The sequence below is a fragment of the Cetorhinus maximus genome, chromosome 22 (genome assembly GCF_964194155.1).
Source record: "Cetorhinus maximus chromosome 22, sCetMax3.hap1.1, whole genome shotgun sequence".
Taxonomy (NCBI): Eukaryota; Metazoa; Chordata; class Chondrichthyes; order Lamniformes; family Cetorhinidae; genus Cetorhinus; species Cetorhinus maximus.
Genome location: NC_135900.1, coordinates 47,835,365 through 47,856,057, shown reverse-complemented (window position 1 = coordinate 47,856,057; position 20,693 = coordinate 47,835,365). Strand labels below are relative to the sequence as shown.

General features: G+C 43.0%; 1 protein-coding gene across 5 annotated transcripts in view; it reads right to left on the bottom strand.

Annotated features, from left to right (window-relative positions):
• Nucleotides 1–20,693, bottom strand: part of dcp1b (decapping mRNA 1B) — a 99,552-nt gene that overhangs the window by 35,461 nt on the left and 43,398 nt on the right. Inside the window, exon 3 of one of the 5 annotated variants that reach the window (XM_078568254.1) lies at nucleotides 18,855–18,903. The exons of the other annotated variants lie outside the window; for them this stretch is intronic. Within the exon in view, the coding sequence (XP_078424380.1) occupies nucleotides 18,855–18,903 (49 nt within the window). The remainder of the gene's footprint in view (nucleotides 1–18,854; nucleotides 18,904–20,693) is intronic. 5 annotated transcript variants of the gene reach the window in all.

The following is a 20,693-nucleotide window of genomic DNA, read 5'->3' as shown; positions in this document are numbered from 1 at the left end:
TCTCCTCCAAGTTTGGTATCATTGGCAAATTTTGAAATTTTACTCTTTATTCCATTTCAACTGATATTTTGTTGGAATCCTCTTCCTTAGTAAACACTGATACAAAGAAGTATTCTAAGCATTCTAGCCTTGCCATGTGCCTCGAAGCAAATATTACCCTCTTTATCCCGAATAGGACCCATTACTACCTGCTTACTTTTTACATGCTGGTAAAGATTTCTGGGTTGACAGCCATTCTATTTCGTACTCTCTCTCTGCCAATCTTATTTTCCTTTCCACCTCCCCTCTCAACCTATTGTATTTGACCCGGTTCTCACTTGCAGAATTCACCTGACATGCATCATACAACCTCCTTTTTTGTTTCATCATAATCTCTATCTAGACTATTTAGATCCTCATCATCTAAGAAATCCCGCTTTTGGCTTTTAACTTTCGCCCTTGTTGGTATGTACCTAGCCAGTACCTGAAACAGCTTTCTTAAAGGTCAGCCATTGTTCCGTTACAGTTTTTACTGTTGGTCTCCGTTCCATTTTACCTGTAAATGACTATGACTCAGACAAATACATGTGCAACATAGGCCATTGTAAGCAATGAGGAGTAGGAAACCTGGCCAACTATTTTCCTTCCCCAACACAGAAGCAGTCAAAAAAAAAGGAGCAAAACTACTTCCCTGGATGAAACCAGATAACTCAACACAGGCTGGAGATTGAATCTGATGTTAACTGCATAAATCAAGTGTGCACAAGTGTGTGTGGGGTGGTAAAATTCATTGGTTAATTATTTGTACACATGTAAAGAAACACTTTGTGACACTGGTGGTAGGTTGCTGAGTTAGGAGCTTTACATTTCGTCATGTCTCACTGTGAACAAATCAAGAACTGAGTAAAGATTGACTTTTGGTCTTCACCAACTAACTGTAAGAAACTTAACATTGGCTGCATTTTCTGCCAGTGCCATTGTGCACAGTTCTGGTGTTTTACTCTGTGGTGTTATTGCGAGCAACAGAGTAGGCAGTGGCCAGGAGCAGAAACGCTCATCAAACAGTTATTGGGGTTGCAGGGCAGTATTTTACAACTTCTGCTTCTTTAACCAGTATTCCTCATCCCCAGCTCTAATGGACGCTTTTGGAACTTACCCAGGGTTACATAAAATGTTTTGATAGTGGTGCATTCAAAACATTTAAAATCCAATCGCGGAAAGGGGAGATGTGTGTACGTACAGATATAAGTGCACAACCCGGAGTTCTCTCCATGATCCTGAAAATTGGATTGGCAGCAGGGCAATGAAATCAGGTTCTGCCAGGTCAGAATCAGCTCTGAAATTAAGGTGGCAGATTATTAGATGCCCCAAACACAGGCAATGAATGGGGAGGGATATGCAAATAACACCATGTCATGGGCAGCATCTTTAAGTGAAAAGTTCCCAGTCGCTGCTTCTCAGAGGGTCCCATTGTTAACAATCTGTGCAACATCGTTGGCTTACCGTGGTTAAATAAATCAAACGCATGTGCTGTTCAAGTCAAGAGAAAGGCACAGCAGAGCCACATCAATGAAATGGGTACTGGTGGCCATCTTGCGTTGGCAGGAGACACTGTCTCCTGAGACTTAACATCTGAGGCTTAGGGTGATAACTTTATCTCTAAGCCATTTGGGAGCTTATTTTAAAGGCACCTTGCAGTCAGTTGTGGTAAATATAAGCAGCTGATCAAAGCTGCAAATGACTCAAACTTGAAGATTTCATTAGGAACATTTGCTTCTCCCCACGTAAAACAATTGCCTTCATTATATGGCTTCTTATAATATCTAATTTCAGGAAGTCAGAGCGGAGTAGATGCTCAGTGGTCAGAAATTTGGATGGAGATTTATTCCATTGAATCTCCACTCTTGTGCAATGGAACATTTTCTGATCAGCTTTAAAGCAAATCTAAGATGGTTTCACCAAAAACAAACAAGCGGTTCATTTTATTACAGTGAATTAAGATCACAAACAAACAAGCATTTGCTGGTCTTGAAGTATGTGCTCATTACATCAATGTAAATCGGAGTTTAGAGCTCAGCACGTTACTGGCTTGACAAGAAGTCAACACTTAAAGGGGATGAGCTGTATAAATTCCAGTGTATGTGAAGTAAACTTTGCCTCTGGGTGTGAGAGTGTTGAACTTTTCAGTGTTGGTATTTTTGGAGTTTTGTTTGGATGTTTCATTCCAAAGGTTCTGGCAGCAAAATTTTTCCTTCATTCAATTAAGAGTTTGAGAGCGTATTCCAATTATTTTTGACAAGGAAGAGGACGACGAAAGAAAAGATATGAGGCATTTTTTCTTTTACACCTGCCTGTTAACGACACAGCCGAGTGCCACCTGCAAAAGTCCAAGGGAACTGCCTTCACAGGCACATTTCATTCAAGAAGTAGCGAATGACAAAGGGCGCTGTCAGCTCGACACTGCTTGCAGATAGACTCCACCACAAGTCCGTGAACGTGTATGCCTCAGACTTTTCAATCTCATAGAAAACAACAGCAACAGTCAATCAGCAGTTCACAGGTGGATCAAGCAGGTTGACTGATTAAGTGTTTTGCCTTTACTAAATACACAAATCTTTCCCCATTAGAAATCTACAACACAATGAAAGCACTGGATTCTTTTTTGCATCATTCAAAGGTATCCATGTGGCCCGCACTCATTAACTTGGCTTATAGGAATAAGGGCTTCCACTTCAAAGTATAGACAGTCAGTGATCATCAAACTAAGATCATGCAGGTGAATGCCTGCTTCTTAGGGGACAGTCAATATATCTTCATTTTAAGATAATTCTCTTTCCAAGTTCAACTCAAAGAAAGAATAGTGCAACAATTCCTTTATGCTACCCCCTTCAGCCCTGGCTCCAGTGACCACTAATTGCACATCAAAAATGCAATTGTGCAGTCATCAAGATTGTCAAAAAGCTTTATATGCAAACTGAAGCAGTGATTGAGATGATTGGAGACATTGGGAACTTTTTTACAATACAGCCCTGCCCAGGTGTGCAAAACCATTGTAGTCTGTGGCATTTTCCCCACACAGTCATCCAGAGAGGTACAATTAGGAGGGCAGATGAGGCGCACCACAGCCAACAGCAGAAACAAGACCATGACAGCAAACCAGAAGGGAATCCTACTGAATCACATTTGCCGGCAGCAAAAGACATGATAGGCTTTCAGGGCAGAGGTTTTCAACTACATTTGCCCACCAAATTAACACACCATTCTGCACAAGCATTGTGTAGGAATCAAATTCACCTACAACACTGATCTCTATAATGACCATTACCCCAGGTCCCATTTATATCAACTGCTAACAAATTAACCTACACTGTCCAAATAAAGTGGTCAAAATAAAGTGCAAAAAAATTAATGGTGCAATTTTCCACGATGACCATGCATTTTTTAAAAATAAAAGCAAAATACTGCGGATGCTAGAAATCTGAGACGAAAACAGAAAATGCTAGAAAAACTCAGCAGGTCTAACAGCATCTGTGGAAAAAAAGAGTTAATGTTTCGAGTCCGTATGACTCTTAGAAGACTATGCATTCTTTTATTATTCATTCAAGGGCGGTGGGCTTCGCTGGCTGGGCCAGCATTTATTGTCCATCCCTGTTTTCTCTCGAGAAGGTGGTGCCGAGCTACCTTCTTGAACTGCTGCAGTCCTCATGGTGTAGGTACACCCACAGTGTTGTTAGGAAGGGAGCTCCAGGATTTTGACCCAGTGACAGTGAAGGAACGATGATAAATTACCAAGTCAGGATGGCTTGGAGGGGTACTTCCAGGTGGTGGTGTTCCCATCTATTTGCTGCCCTTGTCCTTCTAGATGGTAGTGGTCGTGGGTTTGGAATGTGCTGTCTGAGGAGCCTTGGTGAATTCCTGCAGTGCATCTTGTAGATGGTACACACTGCTGCTACTGTGCGCCAGTGGTGGAGGGAGTGAATATTTGTGGATGGAGTACAAATCAAGCAGGCTGCTTTGTCCTGGGTGGTGGCAAACTTCTTGAGTGTTGTGGGAGCTGCACTCATCCAGACAAGTGGAGAGTACTCCATCACACTCCTAACTTGCACCTTGTAGATGGTGGACAGGTACTGGGGAGTCAGGAGGTGAGTTACTCGTCACAGGATTCCTAGCCTCTGACCTGCTCTTGTAGCCACAGTATTTATATGGCTAGTCCAGTTCATTTTCTGGTCAATAGTAACCCCCAGGATGTTGATAGTGGGGGATTCAGTGATGGTAATGTCATTAAATGTCAAGGGGCGATGGTTAAATTCTCTCTTGCTGGAGATGATCATTGCCTGGCACTTGTGTGGCGTGAATGTTACTTGCCACTTGTCAGCCCAAGCCTGGAGAAAGTCCAGGTCTTGCGGCTTTTGGACATGGACTGCTTCAGTATCTGAGGAGTTGCGAATGGTGCTGAACATTGTGTAATCATCAGCGAACATCCCCACTTCTGACCTTATGAAGGAAGGAAGGTCATTGATGAAGCAGCTGAAGCTGGTTGGGCCTAGGACACTACCCTGAGGAACTTCTGCAGTGATGTCCTGGAGCTGAAATTACTGACCTCCAACAAACACAACCACCTTCCTTTGTGGTAGTAATGACTTCAACCAGTGGAGAGGTTTTCCCCCAATTCCCATTGACTCCAGTTTTGCTAGGGCTCCTTGATGTCACACTCGGTTAAATGTGGCCTTGGTATTAAGGGCAGTCACTCTCACCTCACCTCAGGAGTTCAGCCCTTTTGTCCATGTTTGAACAAAGGCTAAAATGAGGTCAGGGGCTGAGTGGCCCTGGCGAAACCCAAACTGGTCATCAGTGAGCAGGTTATTGCTAAGCATGTGCCACTTGATAGCACTGTTGATGATCCCCTTCCATCACTTTATTAATAATCGACAGTAGACTGATGGAGCAGTAACTGGCCATGTTGCATTTGTCCTGCTTGTATAGGGCATACCTGGGCAATTTTCCACATAGCCAGGTAGATGCCAGTGTTGCAGCTGTACTGGAACCGCTTGGCTGCAAGTTCTGGAGCACAAGTCTTCAGTACTATTGCTGGAATATTGTCAGAGCCCATTGCCTTTGCAGTATCCAGTGCCTTCAGCTGTTGATATCACGTGGAGTGAATCGAATTGGCTGAAGACTGGCATCTGTGAGCTGAGGACCTCTGGAGGAGGCTGAGATGGATCATCCACTCAGCGCTTCTGGCTGAAGATTGTAGCAAATGCTTCAGCCTTATCTTTTGCACTGATGTGCTGGGCTTCCCCATCGTTGAAAATGGGAATATTTGTAGAGCCTCCTCCTCCTCCAGTGAGTTGTTTAATTGTCCACCACCATTCACGACTGGATGTGGCAGTACTGTAAAGCTTAGATCTGATCCATTGCTTGTGGGATGGCTCACCTCTGTATCACTTGCTGCTTATGTTGTTTGGCACGCAAGTAGTTCTGTGTTATAGCTTCATCGGGTTGACACATTTTTAGGTATGCCTGGTGCTGCTCCTGGCATGTTCTCCTGCACTCTTCGTTGAACCACAGTTGATCCCCTGGCTTGATGGTAATGGTAAGTAGGAGATATGCCGGGCCATGAGATTACAGGTTGTGTTCGAGTACTATTTTGCTGCTGCCGATGGCCCACAGTGCCTCATGGATGCCCAGTCTTGAGTTGCTAGGTCTGTTCGAAATCTATCCCATTTAGCACAGTGGTAGTGCCACACAACATGCTGGAGGGTATCCTCAATGTGAAGGCTGGACTTTGTCTCCACAATGACTGTGCGGTGATCACTCCTACCGATAGTGTCATGGACAGATGCATCTGCGGCAGGCAGGTTGGTGAGGATTAGGTCAAATATGTTTTTCCCTCTTGTTGGTCCCCTCACCACCTGCCACAGACCCAGTCTAGCAGCTATGTCATTTAGGACTCGGCCAGTTTGGTCAGTAGTGGTGCTGCCAAGTCACTCTTGATAATGGACAGTGAAGTCCCTCACGCACAGTACATTCTGCACCCTTGCCACCCTCAGCGCTTCCTCCAAGTAGTGTTCAACATGGAGGAGTACCGATTCATCAGCTGAGGGGGTATCATTTGTGATAATCAGCAGGAGGTTTCCTTGCTCATGTTTGACCTGATGTCATGAGACTTCAGGGGTCTAGAGTCAATTTTGAGGACTCCCAGGGCAACTCCACCCCCCGACTGTATACCACTGTGCCACCACCTCTACTGGGTCTGTCCTGCTGGTGGGACAGGACATACCCAGGGAGGGTGACGGTGGTTTCTGCGACATTACCTGTAAGATATGATTCCGTGAGGATGACTATGTCAGGCTGTTGACTTTGTCAGGAATAATTGGTGTGCTGTGAAATCTAATCTTTACACCTTCTAGATAAGAGTTCAGTAGCAGCAGTAAACAAAATGAATGACTTCTGGGCATCAGCAGAGGTCTGTGAGATCTTCCCCCTCTGCTCTCCTCCAATTGCTCGTACCACATCTAATAATGTGGAAACTGCCTACTCTACCATTGACATCTGAGCTGAACGAGTCAAATATGGCAGCACCTTAACAAGCAAAAGCCTTATCCATGTTTATCACCCACACCCCAGCTGCTGGGTCCATACCGCACACTCTGTTGGTGAGCAATCTGTCAATTAGTCTAATGATCTACATGGGAACAGACCCCCACAAGGGATCTTTCCATCCAATGCCCAACAATGAATTTGGAGCGGACAGCCTCTTGGAGACTGGAATTCAAGGGTTTGGACTTTCAATCCAGAGTTGGGAACCCAACACCCAGAACATTTCCAAGTCCCAACCATGTGTCGCATGAATTTCAGAGGGCCTAAGTGGCCAGGGGCAAGTTCGGCGTCCAAAGGTGGGGCACAGAAATGGAGGGCCCTTTGAAAAGTGAGCAACAGCCATGACTGGGTCCGCTGTTTGCTGAAGAGATGGCGCAGGAGGGTTTGCAGAGGGCTAACATTAGCATGGGCAAGCCTCCCACAAGTGGCCCCAAAGTTCTCTGATGCCTCTCTTAACGAGTTAATCAAGGCAGCCGTTGAGAGATGAGAGATATTGTTCCTGGCACTCGGCAGAAGAAATCTGCCCAGAGACACCAAAACGGCCTGGATGGAGCTGGTTGTGGAGGTCAGCAGCAGAACAGTGACCAGGAGGATGTGGGTCTAGTGTCGTAAAAGGTTCAAAGACCTGATAGGATTTGGAAAGTCGCCTGACAAGCGATAACCACATGACAGCTCTCTAACTCTGTACACCGCAGCATACACACGAGCTAAGCAGACTGAATCCTCATAGTTCTCCCTTGTATTATCAGAGCAAGTGCACAGTTGCATCAATAAGAAGTCAGCCATCCTCACATATGGGGCAAAATTGAGAAGAGGGCACAACAACTCTCATCAATGTCCTGCTGCAATAGGTGAGGGAGGGCAGCTGACTCATACAACATTCTCTTTTCATCCTGCAGAAAAAGTGAGCTCAAAACAGTGAGCGATGTCTCAAATGGATGGTGGTGTGGCAGACATGCACAATATGACAATAATGGAGGATGGTGCTGAATAATGCAAGGGTGCCATTGCAGCAGGCCATGGGCAATGTGAGATGGGAGCCCATGAAGAGCACAATTGTTTTACTGCTCTATCTTCAGGTGTAGGGCATGGAGGGGATTCCTGCTTTGGATGTACAACTGCTGTCATCTATAGGGTTCGTTGTACTGATGCACCTGCTGACTTGGTGGGTTCTCATAACCACCTTCTTGTGTTTCCCCACAGGGCTTGCAGCAAAGGGGAAGCTCAGTGCCCCTGCACAGTCATCAGCCTCCTCAGTGAGGGAAAACTTCCACAGAGCCTTCACCGTCACATCATACCTCCGCACCAACCACCAGTGCAGGCGCGCACACACACACAACTCAGATGAGGGCAGGAACCACAGGCCTCTCAGTTGCATGTCGATACAATGGAACAGGCTGCCTCTGCCTCATCCTCAGTAACTGGGGCAGCACCCTGTAGAAGTGAACACAAAGCACCATGCCATTAGTTGCACTTGTAGGTATCTTGGGTAAAGTTTTCTCTATTCATTTTGCCATTTAATTCTCCTGTAATAATAATTGATTATGTTTTCAATCAGACTTATGTTATTAAAGCTTGATGTCAAAAGTGAAACAAAGCTTAGGCTTGGCTTGGTGGTGTTCCATGGTGTGTGATGTGAGGCAGTGCTGCTGGTGGATGTTTTTGGGTGGCAACAGGTGTTTCCAGATGTGTGCTTGCTGGATAATTTTTCTCTCCAATGAAAGTTGAGTTCCAAAGCAATCTGTCATAGGGTTGAGAGATGCTCAAATGAAGTTTTTTTTGCATCAACATGGACCCTGTGGCCATGCCTTCCTGCCGATCGCCACAAGTCTTCTCCCAATGTCTGGGCACCAGGGCTCTTCTGCAGCATTCCCTTCATCTTCCTCCTTCAATGAAGAGTGGAGTTCTAAGTTCACCTTTTCATCCAGCTCCAGTCTTCTTTGTATAGTATAGTGGCTTAGCATGCAGCTGGCCACAATGTGAGACACCTTGGCTCATACTGGAAGGCACCACCCGACTGGTCAAAGCATTAGAAGCGCAACTTCAAGTTGCCACTAATCTGTTCAATGCAGGTTTGTCAGTAGATAGCTCTGGTTGCAGCACTCATCTACATCCATGCCTGAGTATGGATAGATGTCAGGAGCCACGTCCTCAGAGAATAACCCTTATCCATCAGCAGCAACCCTTGGAATCTGAATGTTGGCCTGAAGAAGTGCGACACTTGAGACTTGCGCAGGATGAAGGAATCATGACAGCTGCCTGAAACCCAGGCACACAACTGCAAAGGTGCACTTCCTATGATCACAGATCAGCTGGACATTCAATGAGTGGAAGCCTTTTCTGTTCAAGAATCTGGCTGGTTGGTCTATCGGTGCCTTGATGGCTATGTGGGTGCAAGTGGCAAGCACCATGGACCTTACGGAATCCATCAAAAGTGGCAAACCTCGATGTCCTCTGTGCCTGCGATGGACCATCTGTCTCAAAACAGATGTACTCCCTTGCCCTCTGGAATAGGGCATCCGTGACCTCCATGGTGGTGTGACGAGATGCTGACAGTAGGCTGCCACCCAGTGCCACAGCTGATCCTCGGAAGGGCACGGAAGTAAAAAAAATGCAGTTCCATGGTATTCTTGACGACTGCAGGAGTCTGTCAAAGGGTCCGCGAAACCTCAGGTCATTGTGGACCAAAGCATAAATGTCCAAGGCCAACTGCCTGGATAGACAGAGACTCCAACAGCACTGGTGCTCTGTCATTTGAAAGCAGCTGACTCTTGGGCAGTACAGCAATTGTCTTGGGATGGGCCTTGTTCCTCTTGCAGCCCCTCTGTGCTCCTCTGGACCAGGAGGGTGCATCTGCTTAAGCTCCTCCTCGCTATTCTGTCACATGTCAGAGTAACCTGCTCTTTCAAATCGCTCAGTTGTCAGTTGTTCATTCACAAGAGTTTCCTCTGCCAACTTCTGCTGTCCAAGTGATGCTAGTAGCCTCACATCCCTCTCAGGAATCCCACCACTCATTGTTTGCAAATGCAAGCCTCACACCACCAGCGATGGAAAATCTGTGCCACTGGTTGAGAAACTAAGCATTGCTTTCAGTGCTCCTGACAGCTGCACCACGATGTGCCCCAGATACTGTGTTTTCCTTGTGCCTCCTGAATGAAAATTTCAAAATGCTCCTCTGAGACCTGTTAATGAGCTCACTTCAGTTAACTGGAGGGGAGCTGGTTCACAGCACCCACTCCCTCCTTTTGAAAATTATTTTGCATTCCACAGGCATTGGGATTCAGTAACATCCTTTAAGGACAAAATCTTCAATGTGCGCCCCCACCCGAACTCACCCACTGGCAATTGAAAATCCAACCCAAGATGTCGATCATAAAGTCTGAGCATTCACAGAGATACTCCAAATTCAGCTCAGGGAAAAAAAGACTTCCATTTATATAGCACCTTTCACAGCCACAGACTGCCCCAAAGCATTTTACAGTCAATTAAGCATTTTTGAACAATAGTCGCTGTTGTGACCAGTGTCTTGTACTTCTAGAAGGCCTACAGAAACACAAGAGAAAGCTATGTTAAACTGGTAGCTGAAACACCTTGTCAAACAGAGCTCACTTAGCTGGAGCATATGTCAAAGTGCTTTGCTGTAGTGTACTGTGTACATACAAGGATCAAGAGAAATCTGACACAATAACTATGCAATAGTCAGAGCTACGTGGTCTCACAGCCAACAGATCAGATAGAAGTTCTGCAAGTCCTGCCACATCCAGTCCTGACCAGTGGGGGACAATTAAACAACTAACGGAAGGAGGGGGCTCCACAAACATCTCCATCTTCAATGATATGGGCCCCAGCACATCAGTGCAAAAGACAAGGCTGCAGCACTTGCAACTGTCTTCAGCCAGAATTGCTGAGTGAATGATTAATCTAGTCTTCATCCTGGGGCCACTAGCATCACAGATGCCAGTCATTAGCCAATTCGATTCACTCCAGGTGATATCAAAGAACGATTGAACGCAATGGAAATAGCAAAAAGGTAATGAACCCTGACGACATTCTGGCAGTACTACTGAAGACTTGTGCTCCTAGCCAAGCTGCCCCAGTACAGCTCCAACACTGGCATCGACCAGACAATGTGGAAAATTTCCCAGGCTATGCCCTGCCCACAAACAACAGGAAAAATCCAATCCGGCCAATTATCGCCCATCAGTCTACTCTTGATCATCAGCAAAGTGATGGAAGGAGTCGTCAACAGTGCTATCAAGTGGCACTTGCTCAGCAATGACCTGTTCACTGACGCTCAGTTTGCGTTTCGCCAGGGCCACTCAGCTTCTGACTTCATTACAGCCTTAGTCCAAACATGGACAAAAGAGCTGAACTTGAGGTGAGGTGGGAGAGACTGCCCTTGACATCAAAGTATCATTTGACAGAGTGCAGCATTAAGGAGTGCCAGCAAAATTAAGTCAACAGGAAATCGGGGGTAAAATCTCCATTGGTTGGAGTCAAACCAAGTACAAAGGAAGATGGTTGTGGTTGTTGGAAGTCAATCATCCCAGTTCCAGGCCATGACTGCATGAGTTCCTCAGGATAGTGACCTAGGTCCAACCACCTCCAGCTGCTTCATCAAGGACCATCCCTCCATAATAAGGTCAGAAGTAGAGAGGTTCACTAATGTCTGCAGTGTTCAGTACCATTCGCGACTCCTCAAATATTAAAGCAATCCAGATTCACATGAAGCAAGACTTGAACAACATTCAGGCTTGGGCCGATATAGGATGAGTGCCACACAAGTGCCAGGCAAAGACCATCTCCAACAAGGGAGAATCTAACCATCTCCCTTTGACATTCAACAGCATAACCATTAATGAATCCTGCACCATCAACATCCCGGGGGTTAACATTGACCAGAAACTGAACTGGACCAGCCATATAAATATTGTGGCTACAAGAGAATGTCAGAGGCTTGGAATTCTGCAACAAGTAAACTCCTGATTCCCCAAAGCCTGTGCACATCTACAAAGCACAAATCAGGAATATGACGCAATACTCTCCACTTGCCTGGATGAGTGCAGCTCCCACACTCAAAAAGCTCTAATAAGAGCAGCCTGCTGGATCAGCACCCCATCCACCACCTTAAACATTCACACCCTCCACCAACGATACACAGTGCCAGTAGTTGCCCCATCTACCAGACGCAATGCAGCAACTCCTTCCAAACCCGCGACCTCTACTACCGAGAAAGATAACGGCAGCGGATGACACCATCCCTTGCAAGTTCCCCTCCAAGCCACACATCCCCCCCAACTTGGAACTTTATTGCAGTTCCTTCATCATTGCTGAGTCAAAATACTGGAGCTCCCTTCCTAACAGCACTGTTGGTACACCACTGTTGTAGGTATGCCAGATGAATTGCAGCGGTTCATCACCACCTTCGAGGGAAATTAGGGATGAGCAACAAATGCTGATCTTGCCAGCAATGCCCACTTCTCACAAATGAATTTAAGGAAGTATTTTATCTGTAATGCATCTGGTTCTTGGCTTTTGTCACAGCACAAACACGTGGAATTTAAAAGGGACTTGCATTTATATGGCCTTTCATGACCTCAGGATTTTCCAAAGCGATTTATAGCCAATTAACTACTTATTAAAATGTAGACGGTCTTGTATTGTAGGAAACGCAGCAGCCAATTTGTACACAGAATGATCCTACTAAAGCAATGAGATGACAGCCAGATTATCAGATTTTTTTTTAAATCACATTGAATGAAGAATAAGTATCAGCAAGGGCATGAACGAAGACTCCCCTGCTCATCTTCAAAATAGTGTCATGGGATCTTTTACCCCCACCTGAGAAGGCAATCGGGACCTCAGTTTAACATCTCATCCAAAGGGTGGCCTCTCAGTCAGTGCAGCACTCCATGAACTGGAATGTCAGCCTAAATTCTGCCATTAATTTACTGGGGTGGGGCTGCTATTCAATGTAGTCAGGGCATGGTATGAGATCCAGCAGAAATTCTAACTTAACACATGATTCACACTTATCATTCCAAGGAGGGATAGTTAAGCCTGCAGCTAAGGTAAATCTACAGTGCGTCAACTGCTACCCATTTTTCATTTACTGCGTCGTAAATCTGTTTGGCAGTTTATATCTTGAACTATGCTCAAGCGCAGTGCTTATTCTATCGCCTTCTGAAGTTGAGGAACAGCAAGTGACTTGCTATAACTAGCAAGCCCAAATACAGTGATGAAAGTTTATTTTGACATTGTGCTTACTATGAGTTACTTTGATATTGGCCAGGTAATGGCACCCTCTCCTTCATAGCGAGAGGACTCATCCATTGGAGCATTCTGTAATGTTGAAATAAAAGAATTCTTGAGTAAATCCACACCAGCCGAGATATAACTGATATCACCCAATTAGAAAGATCTTCAAGGGAGCCTGTTCTCCATATGCTTTCAAGCTTCAGGAAGTTGAGCATGTCTTATCTAAAATCATTTGAAGGAATGCCTCCCAGTCACGTCAGCTCCTCCCTCTTATGTGAAACCTTAGAGTTGGCCCTAACTGGGACCATAGTTTTAAAAACTTGTGACTGCAGATAGCCTTAACAATACTCCCCAAGGCTTCTGATTTCTATCAACTTATGATCAGTGCAGTTTTGAACCCTCTATATGGCACATTTTTGAAACTAGAACTACCATAAAAATGCCAGGAATAAAAAGGAGAGAAGTGGCACAAAAATAATTCAGCCTCATGGTTTTTACAGCCCACAAATTACAAACAGGGCTTTTACTCAAATGCACTCTTTTTCTTTTGCAGCTTAATTTGTTACAATGATTGCAGCTATTGGGGGGATAGTCTTTACACTTGTGAATGATCAAAATAGTCACAGGGTGGGGGTTGCTCTTGCTTAACAGAAACAAAAATACCTGGAAAAACTCAGCAGGTCTGACAGCATCCGTGGAGAGGGACACAGTCGACGTTTCGAGTTGCTCTTGCTTAATGATTTTTAAATCTGATTAAAGCAAATACCCCCAAAACTAGCTAATACTACAGTTTAGCTTTACATTCTTACAAAATAAAGCTTTCTAGATGGTTAATGCAACCACAGTACTTTAAAATATGCTTTATGTTGTTGAGTGCAGTAGGAGAAAAAACAGCTAGAATGGGAGGGAATTATGAAAAAGGCCTGATTTTTTTCCCCCCCTAAACGTTTTGAATATATGTAATATACAAATCAAAAACTCAAAGTAGAACTTTAGTCTTTTGGAGCGCTTGAGTTCAGAGTTAAATAGTAATTGTGATATAAAATCAAGATTTTGATCCAGGCTTTCAGATTCAGACTCCACCAAATCAACGAAGTCTGAAGTTATCCAGCAGCTCAGTTTAGTGCACAGAATTGCTTCACATCCAAATTGAGCTCCTCTATCTTATCTCAAATTTTGTTAGAACACGGAGTGTTGGCAGAACACTCTTAACAGTCAGTCACATAGACTGACCTATATGCAACCCAGCCATGACCAAAGCTTCCTTTGACTATAAAAGGTTAGAGTAGACAGCAGACGGGAACCACATATCTCGTCTCATTCTTAACACTATTTTTTTGAACCTATTTATAATCTGAAAGGGAATAAGCTTCAACAAGACTTCACTGCGCCTCCACAGACAGTTTTTAATTGGTATCTGCACTGTTCTGTATCAGGGACAAGTCCAAAATGTGCTTTAAAAAATACAATTTTACAAACTGACACTTTACAGGAGTACTCTGTCAAAGCGGAAACACAATTCAGGCAGGAAAATAAAGACTTAATACCATACAAACAGCAGCAATGTAAGCACAGACTGGAAAATGTGTGCATAATCCAACACTTGGTTTTATACTGGATTACTAGATTTGATCAGTTCCTTTCCGAAGTTCCTTTACATACTCTCCAGTTAATATTTATGACTCTCAGTTTTACAGTTTTGAAAGTTCCTCCGACTGAGTGGAGAATAAGTTATAGTTCATGTATTTCTCACGTCTGCCTCATGCCAAATACTACTGGCAGTTCCTAACATGGCTATAACACTTTCATCTAATGTAGTTAGCAATCTTAATACAAGGTTTAAAAAAATGGTAGAAGTTATTGTTGTGATAGTGTGCTTGCTAATGTATTTAAATGACTATACTTGTAAATAAATAGTTATGTCATCATAGGAAGTGATGCAATACAACAGCCATCTTAGTTAGTCTGCACATGCAGCAACAGTAAGAAAAAGTCTCCATTAAAGATCTGTATTCAACCTCTATGCCTGCCTTCAGCTTCATTTGTATGAGCCTAGAACAAGATAGTACAACAGGTCTAACATTCAGATGCCTCAGAGAATTGTTAGAATCACTGTCAACTGGCTCAACGTTTCTGTGTTCTCCCTTCGCAAGAGAAATCTAAAATAAAACCCGCCAACCTATCAAGTTCTCATAGCCATATATCATCAGGTTCAAATATTTAACATATTTGCCCTTAAAAAATACAATTGCCTCCACCTCAACTATTTCACATGTCAAAGCATTCAATGATGCAACAAGCCTTTGCATCAATAAATTTCTCCTAACCTGCCACTTGGTGATCATTTTAAATTGATGACCTCTTGTCTCTGACTCCCCAACCAGAGGAAATAATGTTCCCCTGTTCACTCTACAAAAACCCTTCATAATTTTAAATCTTAAAAGCTCTTCTCAACTCTAATGGAAATAGACACAGTATTTTAAATACCTACTTATAACTATAGCATCCCTTTACTGGCCACCATCTTGGTGAATTCGCATTGTGTACTCTTTATAAATATAATGTTCTTTCTATAATAGAATGCCCAAAAGTGCTCAGCTTTTTAACTGTGCCTTAAACAATGTTTTATACAAATTTATAATTTAGTCATTTGGGAGAACTCGAGTATTACTGAAAAAAAAAAGACATGCTGTCAAAGCTTTTTGTCTTACACTCATCAGGACAAATTCGCAAGAATGCCAACTATAAAGACAGCAACAATTTATACTGATTGAGGAGAGCGTGCTGATTTGTTGGCAGGTGGACTCTGATTGGTAGAGACATTGCCATGGAGAATGCACCAGGGAACAGTTAACTGCCAAACTTTTGTTGAAATTCAAATGAGGCAGGTTGATTCTGATTGGTCAAGGCATTGCCCTTGGGAATGAACCAGGGAATGGTTGTGCCCCAGGCTTTTGCTTAGTTGAAAAAAGGTGTAATGTGAGAACATGCACCTTCTCTTTGCAAAGGCAGGGCCCTGTGAGCGCGTATATGTGGCTTCCAGCACACGTAAGTGAGCCACACCACAAGCCTGACTGAATCTTAAATTGGTTGACAGTATAATTCTTAGCACAATCTGCATTGTTTTGCAAATGTTCTCCAATCATGGATTCACATCTAACGTTGGACACAATGTTTTGAGTTTTTAAAGCACAGCTTGGGTAGGTACGGTCAGTACTTTGCCTGTTGCAAACAGCCGAAGGGACATGCTGTTTGATAAGATCTGCCAGTCACTGGGATGTATGGCCTACATACCTGGCATTACACTGTCACTCAAATTCATATTCAACATTACTCATTTGTGTGATGGAAAGAATATCTTTTTGGGAGTATCCTGTTAGTGGAGCATATCATTCGTGCTGCTATTGTATAGTAGCAGCGTGAAATGGCTAGCTTCACCTGTTGCTCAAATTCTTCTGGAGTAATCTGAGATAGACTGGGCACTTTTCAGGACCGAAAGTGATGGCCTTAGGCCTATACATGAGTTTGCGCAATATACAGCGAGCAACAATCTGACCAGGGTGACCATTATCCCACAGGATGGCTTTGATTACCCCTATTTCAGCATCAAACTGCATGGTGAGCAAATGGCTCAGGCCCTTTTTCAAGGTTGCCTATAAGGCCAATCTTCTATTGCGCGGAACTGTCGGAACCCCAATGCGTAAACTGACCAGAGAATGTCGGCTTATGGTAGACAGTAGTAGAGAACCCACTGGCAGATTTCTCAACGAGCACGTCAAAGAAAGGGAGCTCAGTTGACTATTCCATTTCAAAAGTGAATTTGAGCGCAGACTGGAGTCCATTCAAGTGTGCAAGGAAATTCTTCCATGCAGTTGTGGATTCAATTTTAGCAAACGTATTATCTACATATCGGGAATATGCAAGGGGTGGGAGGTTAAGTGTCATTTCATCAAAGATGAGTTTCTCCTGGAAACCAACAAAGAAACCAACAGCGAAGGCTGGTCCTAGAGGGAATCCCCTGGCAACACAATCTATTTGGGCATACATGGTGTCGTTAAAACTGAATATCAAATGGGCTATCCCGATCAGATCATTGCTAGCTATATATCGCGCAAACTCATGAATGGGCCTAAGGCTGCCACTTTCAGTCCTGAAAAGCACACAATCTACCTCAGATTACCCTGGAAGGGTGAGGGGTCTCAAAAAGTTGAGGAACAGATGAAGCTAGCCGTTTCACATTGCTGCTATGCAGTAGCAACACGAGTGGCATTCTCCAGATGTTCTGCCTATCACACAAATGAGTAATGCGATATATGAATTTCAGTGTTGTTTTGATGCAGGTGTGTAGGTCATATGTTCCAGTGACTAGCGGATCATTATCAAACAGCGTGCCCTTCGGCTATTCACAACAGGATTGCACCCAGCCAGCTCATGTATGCAAAACTCAAAACATAGTATCCAACTTTAAATGTGGTTCTGCAATCGGACAGCACTTGCTAAACAATCCTGATTGTGCTAAGAATTATACTGACAACCAATTTAAGATTCTCAGTCGGGCTCGCAGTGTGGTTCACTTATGCATGCTAGAAGCTACATATATTCACATACAGGGCCCTGTACTTTGCAGAGAGAAGGTACATTGTGCCTTTTTCAACTAAACAAAAGCTTGGGCGACAGCCGTTCCCTGGTGCATTCCCCAGGGCAATCCCTTGACCAGAGTCAACTTGCCTGGTTTGAAATTAAACAAGAGCTTGGCAGTTAACTGTTCCCTAGTCTATTCTCCATGTCAACACTGCTACCACGGGCTGCTTGCCAACCAATCAGCACCCTCTTATCACGCAGTATAAATTGCTGTTCCCTTTACACTTGGTATTCTTGTGAATCTGTCCTGATGAATGCAAGACAAAAAACTTGGACAACACGTCTCTTTTTTCCAGCAATATTCAATTTATAATTTGTCTTCACTCCCTGTACTGAATGCTACTCAAAAACTAAAAATAAAACTCAAAATACAGATTTTATTTTAGAACTTTATCTTCCTGCACTAATCGGAAATTATGTATTTCAACCTCTGTACCCCTCGTTGGTCTTCTTCCTTCAGTGCTGAGTGAATACTTGCATTCCTTGTTTTTGCTCTCTAAATACATTAGTTTATGGCAGCCATGCAATATTTATTTCTCAAAGTTTAACTGCTTGATTGGATTTACTTTGATGACAGCCTTCAGGAGTTGGAGTTTCATCGATTGTAAATTGCAAGAAGTTCTTGTACTATGATAAGTTGTAGTATAAATGCAAGTCATTCTTCCACCCTCACTTGGAAGTAGCTAGATGGATTTCAGGTTGATCTGACATTTAATTATCCATTTTCCTAACTCCCATTCTACCTCTTGCCCCATGAAGAGATCAGGATATCATTATAGTTTATGCAGTTGTTAATCCTGAAATCCTATAGTATATGATATTGTAATACTATTGAATTTTTAATTTCTTTAAATGAAAAACACATGTTTATACCAAAACATGCCATGAACTGTATAATAAACAGAATGTGCCCGCAGAACTCCCATTTTAAAGGACAAATTTCAAAATGTGATGTATGAACAGAATTACACAGTAAGTGTACTCAATCACGTACGCTATATTGCAAAGATGATCAGTCTTAACAATTCAATCCATGAACTTTCTCTTGCCCCCACCTATGCGATACAGGAGAAGTTGATTAACGATGGATTGATTGAATATTGCTCTTTTTCAAAAAGTGTTCTATAAACCAAGATTGATGGCATTTAAGAAGAAAAATATCAAAATATTCACCTTAATAACCAAAATACTTATTGTCAATCTAGTTTCTACTAGAACATTCAAGACAGACAATTCAGTTATTAGAAGTCAAAGTATTTCAATATTTTCCTAAATGAGCAGCATATACTGTTACAGACTGGGATGGGAGGAGTTCGCAGTTAATTCTAGCCCCACTTCTCCACAGATCGTAACAATAGTTTAAATATTTAACTCACCCATAAAACCGGCCAATTGATTACCTTTGATGCTGTTATTCCCAGGCTTCTTTCAGTAAACACAAAATATTAATTGTAAAACAAACTTTTTAAAAACAAGTTAACATACAAGTTGTAGCTTAGAAGTGTAACAATTTTTAAAAAAAAATTCAAACCCCATACACTCACTCTCAAACAAAACAAACACAGTCCCCTGCAGAGGCTGCAGTGTGGGGACATATCTAAAAAATGATAAAATTTGAAGAGATCTCAATTCTAACAGGATTCTGAATTCTGTTCCTTGGTCTGAAGTTCCTTGAGATGGATTTTTTGGTGAAACTGCCTTTGATGACTCTTACTTATCATAACTTTGCAGACTTTCAAAATAACAGATGAGTTATCCCGATGACAGATCTCGAAGGAAAGTTTAACTCACTTTGTAACACAAAAGTGGGGCGGAGAGAGGGAAAGAGAGAGTCTTTTCTTTGCAGCCTGCTTCTAAGGTATACCCACACACACAATGACTGAGAATTTTAAAAGACTGAGATGTTCAAAGAACACTTCTCTTAGGCCAGATGTTTTTAACCAATCAGCAAGAGTCTTTATCATGGCAACAGCAGTTCTTCGTTAACTTAGATATACAAAGTATCTATTCCTTCTCCAGATGTTCCCTGTTGGACATCTATTTTGACCTGTCATTTCTTGAAGAATGGCATATTCACAGCCCGAATTAGTATTGCAAACTTTTAAAAATTCAGGAGGAAGAATGTCCAAAATTCAACGTCTTTCAATTTTAATCAGAAAACGGGTTCCTCACACTACTCCAGGAGTCGAGATGCTTAATAAACAACTATATGCCCGATATGAGAGTTCTCAATTGAAATCTGCTCATTTCAATGTCACCATCGTTTACATTCCTGGCAGTTTCTTACAGTACAGTACGTGTTCCAAATGTTCATTTTTACCCTTGTTGTGGACAGGGGAGAGGCAGTAGGATGGTTCCTCCTTTTTTCACCTCTCGACTAACCACAGATTGATATGTTTTAAAGAAGTGTTTTAATCCCTTGTCTGCTGTGACTCAAGGACAGAGAAAAGACAAGTTGCCTCATCAGTTTAAAAGGAAAGAACAAGCATCTATTTCTCAACACCCAAATGTATTTGCAACAGCACCCACTCTCTCACACAGACAGATACACATAAACACAAGAAAAGGTAATTACAAAAGAGGTAGCATGCACTTAGGTTCGTAAAAGTCCAAAAATTCACCATTATACTTGAGTCTTTCGAGATGGAAGCTTGAAATGTTGCAGGTCTGATGATTTCCTTTTGGTTCAGTGAAGAAATGGAGGTTAGAAATTTCAGCAACAAATTCGCAGTGGCTTACTACTTGCAGCAACAGGTTCTGGCTTTGCTCCAATCAAGGTACAGTTGAGCCCCTGTAGCAAAGATCTGGCTTGGTTCTTCAAATCAGTCAGTAAAAGGGCTAGCCACATTCTCAACCGGTCAGTAGATTCTAGACACGGTCCTTACTTTGCTGGCCTGGATCTCCTACTTCTGCGTCTCCTTGCTACTGAGACTGACTGACTGAGGCTGCTTTCAATTTGTGCAAATAAATCACAACTCGGTTTCTGTCAAGTGACCATAGTATCTGTATTTCCATTGTCTGCACAAATGGTCCCAGATGACTAAGTTTAAGATTCTTGTTTCTGATTGGAGTGTGTCACTTTCAAATTTAACCTAGAATTCAATGGCATTATGATCACTATTTCCCAGCGGATCTTTTACTTTAACATTACTAATTAACTCTGCTTCATTACACAATGCTAAATCTAAGGTAGTTTCATCCCTAGTTGGTTCCAA